Below are 8,141 nucleotides of genomic sequence, written 5' to 3' on the forward strand. Positions count from 1 at the left end.
GCTCCACTGCTCATGACACAGATCTGCCAGGACAATATAAGGAACTGGCCAACTGCATGTGGGTTCCTCTTTCCAGGACTTTTTTAAAAAGCAAGTCACACACACACACACACACACACACACACAAAAAAAAAAAAAAAAAAAGCAAAGCACTGCGTGGCCTTCCCTGTAATGCCAGACACATCAATTGAGAGAACCATCATGATTGGTCCAAAAAGGATAGGAAACAGGTGCACCAGACTGGAACCAAACGACAGCTTGGATCCAACCCCACTTGAGTCAATCCCCAACTGACCCACTGAGCAAAAATATATGATCGTTTTTTTAAGCCCCTGAGTTTTGGGGTACTTTACAGTTAATTGCGACAAAAGCTGACTAACATAGGGTATAATAAGAAGTGTGCCTGTCTAGAGACTGTTCTGAAATTTGAGTGAGTTCACATAAGGTGCTTAGGAAGAGTAAGTGGCATACAGCAAGCACTCATTACACGTCAGGTATTTTTATTACTGGCAAGTTCATCTGCGTGAGTACTAGACGTTTGTGAATGTCCGGTTGGAAATCGGGTTCTGGACCTGAGTAGAAGCCTGACAACATTGGGGGGGGGGGTGAGGGGGAGAACGTGTGAGGAGGGGGTGATGCCCCTGGGAGAAAGGAAGAAGAGAGTGAAGACCAGATCCTGAAGAATAGCTACCCCAGGTCTCCTTCCAGCCACCACTCCAGTTTTCTGTTCCTCTTTGCAACAAAACTCCTTGAGAGGATTATTTATCTAGATGGCAACTGTTGCTCACCTCCTACATTCTCCCCAATCCACTCTACTCAGTTTGCTGCGATCACTCTTGGCAGGGTTACCAACAGCCTCCATTTCGTCAAAATCAGTAATCAGTTCAATGTCTTCATTTTTGCCCAATTCTCAGCAACATTTAACATAGTTGCCAATTCCTTCTTTATTGGGAACTTTCATTTTGTTTGTTGGTTTGGTTTTGTTAATCCTCACCTGAGGATGTTTTTCCATTGCTTTTTAGAGAGAGTGGGAGGGGGGAAGAAAGGGAGAAACATTGATTGGTTGCCTCACACACCTGCCCCGACCAGGGTGGGGATCAAACCTGCAACCCAGGTATGTGCCCTTGACTGGGAATCGAACCCGGGACCCTTCAGTCCACAGGCTGCCAATCTATCCACTGAGCCAAACCGGCCAGGGCTATTGGAAACTTTCTTGAACTCAGGATACCACACTCCTTGCCTCCCTTCTCATTCCGCTGACAGCTGTCTCTCAGACTCATTTTATCCTCTGCTGCATTCCCGCAGGCTGGAGACCCCAGGCTCGCCCTGTGCCTCTTTCCTCTTAACCGTCCACATTCCCTGCCTAGGGAGTCTCATTTGTTCTCAGGGTTTCACTCTTAACTTTCGAATTTATGTTCAGGAAGAAGCTCTTCCTTAAATTCCAGGTTCATATTTCTGTCTACTCTTACATCCCTCCTTGGGTGTCTTAGAAAGTTCACTGATTCTACCTTCCAAATCTATGCAGGCCCTCGCTGGTTTGGCTCAGTGGATAGTGTCAGCCTTTGGACTGAAGGGCCCCGGGTGCATTTCCGATCAAGGGCACACGCCTGGATTGTGGGCTTGATCCCCAGTGTGGGGCATGCAGGAGGCAGCCGATCCATGATTCTCTCTCATCACTGATGTTTCTATCTCTCTCTCCCTCTGCCTTCCTCTCTGAAATCAATAAAAATATATATATTTTTAAAATCTATGCAGAATTTGACCACTTCTTATCAGATCCATCCATCTCTACCACCCTGGTAGGGCCCACCATCATCTCTCGCCTGGACTACTGCAGAAGCCTCTTAATTCAACTTCCCGCTGCCCATCTGACACCTCTCTGGTCTAATTTAATTTCCAAGCAACTGCCAGAGTGAGTTTCTAAAAATGTAAATCAGATCAGAGCACTCCCTCTCGCAAGGCTTCTCACCACACACCAGATGAAACTCAAGGTCCACGCTCAGGCTGCGCGGCCCTGCAGGTCCTGGCCAGCCTGTCTTTTTCACCTCCTCTCCCACCACGTTCCCTGTTGTTCATTCTGCTCAAATCACACTGCTTCACTCTTGAAGCTCCTCCAACAGGAGACATTTAGGGCTCTCCCTTGCTTGGCAAGCTCCTTCCCTAGTGGCTTGGTCACTTTTTCTTCATGTAGTACCTGGCATGTATCGTTGTTTCTCCCTAGGAGAGTATAAACTCCATGAGGGCAGGACTTTGCTTGTTCACTGCTGTATCCCACATCTAAAACAGTGCCTGGCACAGGGCAGGCACACAGTATGAACAACTGAACAACATCACTGAAACAGGTCAGGCAGCTCAAACTGAGCAGTTTCTTCAAGCGCTTCAAATGCAAGTTCCAAAGCCTTCAATGTTAACTAATTCAAGCTGCGAACATAATAAAAAAGTGTGCCCAAGCTAACCTGCTTTTCCACCTGAACAAGAATGAACTCTGAACCCTAACCCGTTTGGCTCAGTGGATAGAGCGTCAGCCTGCAGACTGAAAGGTCCCAGGTTCGATTCCGGTCAAGGGCATGTACCTTGGTTGCAGGCACATCCCCAGTAGGAGGTGTGCAGGAAGCAGCTGATGGATGTTTCTAACTCTCTATCCCTCTCCCTTCCTCTCTGTAAAAAATCAATAAAATATATATAAAAAAAGAAGAAGAATGAACTCTGAGACATCTCTGTCACAGTCATAGGTAAGTGCGGGATCTGTGTTTCACAGTCAGCCAATACCTACATTTTTAAAAAGTGGCCCACAGATCACTTTCAGAATAGAACAATGACTGGAGCCTGGAGAAGTCAAGTACCATGACTATACTAAAAATTGGAACATTTCAAGGACTCTAAAATAAATTCACTTATTTTCTATGGATGGGAAAGAATTGACTAATTAAAAGCTTCAATGAAAATATGAAATAAACTTTCCCCTCTACATTCTTTTTTTAAAAAACAAAACATTTTTATTGGAAGGGAGACGGGGAGAGAGAGAGAAACATCAATGATGAGAGAGAATCATTGATCGGCTGCCTCCTGCATGCTCCATACTGGGGATTGAGCCCGCAACCCTGACCGGGAATTGAACCGTGACCTCCTGGTTCATAGGTCAACACTCAACCACTGAACTGTGCCTGCCGGCTCCCCTCTACATTCTTACCTTAGCAATCGCAGTATTTTTTAAAGGGAAAAGCCACCCCACGATATTTTTAGAGCAGTATTTAAGAAGAGTATTAAAAATGCTCTCAAGGTCCCGCCTCCAAACATTGTTTTCAATTGTTGACAGTATTACAGATATCCCCCACTCCCCTTATTAGCCCCCCTCCACCCAGCCCCCGCCCCACCCCAGGGCTTCACACTGTTGTATCTATGCGCTAGGCATATATGCATATATGTTCTTTGGTTCATCTCCTCCTGTCTCCACCATCCCCCATTCCTCTAAGATCTGTCAGCCTGTCCCATGCATCCATGTCTCTAGACCTATTTTGTTCATCAGTTTATTTTGTTGATTAGATTCTACACCAAACATTTTCCAAGAAGGAAGGTATCTACAAATTTAACAAGCACCCCAGGAGATTACAATGCAGGTGGATCAATACATCTTTTAAAAATACTCTAGTCCAGCCGAAACCGGTTTGGCTCAGTGGATGGAGCGTCGGCCTGCGGACTGAGGGGTCCCGGGTTCGGTTCCGGTCGGGGGCGTGTGCCTTGGTTGCGGGCACGTCCCCAGTGGCGGGTGTGCAGGAGGCAGCTGGTCGGTGTTTCTCTCTCATCGATGTTTCTAGCTCTCTGTCCCTCTCCCTTCCTCTCTGTGAAATATCAATAAAATATATTAAAAAAAAAAAAATACTCTAGTCCAGCCCTAGCCAGTTTGGCTCAGTGGCCTTTGGACTGAAGTGTCCAAGGTTCGATTCCGGTCAAGGGCCTCAGTTGCAGGCTCCTCCCCTGCCTGGGCCCTGGGCCGGCTCTTGCAGGAGGCAACCAATTGATATGTCTCTCTCACATCGATGTTTCTCTCCGTCTTTCCCTCTCTCTTCCATTCTCTCTAAAAATAAATGGAAAAATATCCTCAGATGAGAATTTTAAAAAATACTCTAGTCCAGAAAATCGAAACATGCTATAACTGATCCTTTTCGTCAACTTCAAACTAAAAACCAAAATGACCTAGATCCTAGCTTTTGAGTTTTTCCCCTTTATAGACGTAATTGAACTAAATTACAGAAACAAAGAAAAGAAGAAGAAAGAAGGGAATATCACTTCTGACCACTCCAACACAACTTTGGTTAGCATTTTGGTATGTTTCTTTCTATCCCTATCTCTAGGCACGTTTGTTCCTTCTGTTTAAATCATAGTGTGCACAATGTCCAATGCTATTTATTACACATACTTTCCACGTTAATGTTATTACCTAGTCTTCCTAAGTATCATATGGTAGCTGCACTAATTCTATTAAATTAACCTATTAAATCTATTAAATCTAATTCCCTCCAGTTGACTACTTCCTCAGTACTCTAAATAATCCTGCTGTAAATATTTCTGTACAGAACATTTTTTCAGCACTTGAATACTTCCTAGGTGTGAGGAAAAAATCTATAGTGCCAAACTTTTACCACCAGCTTTGTCTGAGAGGGATCCTCCAATGTTGTATTTTTAAAATTTGGGGGTTTACTGGGAGGTTGGGTGAAAAAAGTGACGGGATTAAAAAGTACAGCCGGTTTGGCTCAGTGGATAGAGGGTTGGCTTGCGGAACAAAGGGCACCGGATTCAATTCCGGTCAAGGGCGAGTACCTTGGTTGCAGGTTCCTCCCCAGCGGGCCAGGGGACCTGGTCAGGACCCATGCAGGAGGCAACCAATTAATGTGTTTCTCTCACATCTATATTTCTCTCTGTCTTTCCCTCTCTCTTCTACTCTCTCTCTAAAAATCGGTGGAAAAATATCCTCAGTTGAGGATTAAAAATAAGTTAAAAATAAAGAAGTACAGATGGGCAGTTACAAAAAAATCACAGGGATGTAAAGCACAGCACAGGGAATCTACACTAATAAAAGAGAAACATGCAAATTGACCATCACTCCACTACCAGCCAATCAGAGTGAGTATGCAAATTAACCCAACTAAGATGGTGGCCACCACAGAGCTGGAGTGAGCAGGAGGCTTGGGTTGCCCCTGGCAATGGAGGAAGCCAAGCTTCCCTCCCCACTGGCCTGCCCAGGCCTCCGCTCAAGTTTCAATTAAAGAAAATAAATCAATTCCAGATACCTGCTTCCAGCCGGCCCTGGCCTATGCTTGGGTTGCCGGGAGACGTGGCCGGCCTGCAAACCACCACAGGCCCCTCGCCCAGGCCGCCCCATGCCCCAAGGGAACCCCCACCCTGATCTGGGACACTCTTCAGGGCAAACCAGCTGGCCCCCACCCGTGCACCAGGCCTCTATCCTATCTAATAAAAGAGTAATATGCAGATTGACCATCACTTCAACACACAAGATGGCTGCCCCCATGTGGTCAAAGATGGTTGCCCCCATGTGGACACAAGATGGCCGCCACAAGACGGCCAGCAGGGGAGGGCAGTTGGGAGGGAACAGGCCTGCAAGGGAGGGCAGTTGGGGGCAATCAAGCCTGCAGGGGAGGGCAGTTGGGGGAGACCAGGCCTGCAGGGGAGGGCAGTTGAGGGGGGACCAGGCCTGCAGGGGAGGGCAGTTGGGGGTGACTAGGCTGGCAGGGGAGGGCAGTTGAGGGGGGACCAGGCCTGCAGGGGAGGGCAGTTGGGGGCAATCGGGCCAGCAGGGGAGGGCAGTTAGGGGCAATCGGGCTGGCAGGGGAGTGGTTAGGGGGTGATCAAGCTGGTAGGCAGAAGCAGTTAGGGGCAATCAGGCAGGCAGCCAGGCAAGTGGTTGGGAGCCAGCAGTCCTGGATTGTGAGAGGGATGTCCCAGGTTGGAGAGTGCACAGGCTGGGCTGAGGGACACACACCCCCTCCGTGCATGAATTTTGTGCACCGAGCCTCTAGTAAATTATATAATTGTCTAACCACTACACTGTACACCCGAAAGTAAGATAATATTGAATGTCAACTGTAATGGAAAAATAAAATGTTTGAAAAAATTAAAATTTGGGGGTTTAAGAGGCAAAGTACCTCACTTCTAATTTGCACTTCTTTAATTACTAATGCAGTTAAACGTTCTTTGCTAATTAGTTGTATTTTTTTTCTTCCCTTAAGTCATCTATCCTGTCCTTTAACCACTGACATCGATCTTCTCGATTGAGTTGTGCGCCTTCGGGACTATCCATCTATCTTGGAACTATAAATACAACTGAACTTAGTTACAAACACAAAGAAAAGAAGAAAACAGAAGGGAATATCACTTCTTACCACGCCATCACAGCTCTGCCTGGGCATCACGCAAGACTCGGCTATTTCATCACAACACATTGGACTCGGGCAGCCAGAGGCGGCTCGGTGTCAGGAAACTCACACGGTCCCAGACGTGAGCTCGCTCTGCCACCTCGGGCCAGTGACCTGCCTGTTCTGGACCTCAGCCCCCTTTGTAAACTGTGCAAAAGCAATCCCTATACCGCCCTGCTTGTCAAGGAAAGGTAACACCGCCACACCAGTAGCTCCCTTCCATTACATAAAATTAACCAGACGTCACTCCAACTAACCGCAAACAAGCAAAGAGCAAAAAACCGATTCCTTTTCAAGCCAATGTGACCTCGTCTGCAGCACCGCAAGGCGGGTTAACGCCGCGGACTTCCTGGGGCGTTCGCTCTGCGGGGTCCTGACACAAGCACTTAGCGCTAAGGAGGAAGGTGTCACGGTTTTTTGTTGGAAAAGAAAAAAATGGCCATGTAGTCGGGGATCGAACAAGCCTTTCAACCAGTCCCCTTCCTACAACCCAAACACGGAACTAGGCACACGGGCCGTCGGAACAACCCGCGGCTGGAACGCGAGACGAGGGCGCCTTTCAACGGCGGGGCCCCGCCGACAGGCCCGGCCCCCGGAGGCCTTGGTCGCGCCAACGGGCCGGACAGCACCTTCCCGCGTCGCCGAGCCGGGCGGGGGGCCCGGCCAAGGTCACCTCCGGGCCTCGGGCCGCTCACCTCAGCAGCGCCAGGAAGGCGGCGGGCTCCACGTCGGGCAGCTCGATCTCGGCGGACGTGGTGGCCATGCCGCCGTTGAACATGGCGTCGAAGACGGCGCTGCCGGCCGCCAGCACGAAGCGGTGCGCGGGGATGCGCTGGGGGCCCCCGGCGGCGGCGGCGCCGGCGCGGCCCTTGCCCAGCACGAAGCGCACGTCGCTCAGCAGCTCCGAGTTGAAGAGGAAGGCGAAGCGCTCCTTCAGCGACGCCTTGGTCGCCTGCCAGTTGTACAGCGGCTCCCGCTGCAAGGGGAGCAGGGGCCCCAGCGCCGACGGCGGCGGCGGCGGCGGCGGCGGCCCCGCGGCGCCCGCCTCCGCCTCGGACCCCAGGCCCTGCTCGCCCGGATCGGCCGGCCCGAGCGAAGCCATCGTCCAGCGGCGCCGCTGCCCCGGCTACGGAGAGCGCGCCCGCCGCCTCCGACTCCGCGGAGCCGCCCACCGGCCCCGCCCCCGACGCTTCCGGGAAGGCGCTTCCGGAACGCGCGGGCCGGGTCTCAAGAGCAGCCGACGTCTGGGCGCGCGCTGCTCGGCCTCTGCCCGCCCTCGGGCCCTAGTCGCCGGCCGCGGCGCCCGCGTGGACCTGGGACGGTCTCTGGGCGGTTCCTCAGGGACTTTCTCGCCTGGAAGGGGGGTGGGGGGTCGGAGGGCGAGGCCAAGGCAGACCCCTCTGTCCGCTCTGCCCCGGCCCGCTGACCTCCCCTAACCCAGCGCCTTCCCTTCGCCTCTTTCTTGCTCTCTTCTGTTCTGATTTTGAGTGTCCGTGGGGACTTATGGACTCTTTTTTTCCTTTTTGTTTAATGTGTTATAATCCATTTACCAAAAGCTTACCATATTTTAAATCTCAAAGAAACCCCAATGTATCAGAACAAAAATAGTGCAGCCCTGCCTGCAGCGCGACTCAGTGGTTGAGCGAGCGACTACCTAGGAACCAGGAGGTCATGGTTCGAGTCCCGGTCAGGGCACAGGCCTGGGTTGCA

General features: G+C 50.5%; 1 protein-coding gene across 1 annotated transcript in view; it reads right to left on the reverse strand.

Moving 5' to 3' along the window:
* Nucleotides 1-7,610, reverse strand: part of BTBD1 (BTB domain containing 1) — a 33,817-nt gene extending 26,207 nt beyond the window's left edge. Inside the window, exon 1 of the mRNA XM_080651772.1 lies at nucleotides 7,127-7,610. Coding sequence (XP_080507898.1) covers nucleotides 7,127-7,533 — 407 coding nt within the window. The 5' untranslated portion in view covers nucleotides 7,534-7,610. The remainder of the gene's footprint in view (nucleotides 1-7,126) is intronic.
* Between the last annotated feature and the right edge of the window lie 531 nt (nucleotides 7,611-8,141).

Source organism: Plecotus auritus (genome assembly GCF_963455305.1).
Source record: "Plecotus auritus genome assembly, chromosome: 15".
Lineage (NCBI taxonomy): Eukaryota > Metazoa > Chordata > Mammalia > Chiroptera > Vespertilionidae > Plecotus > Plecotus auritus.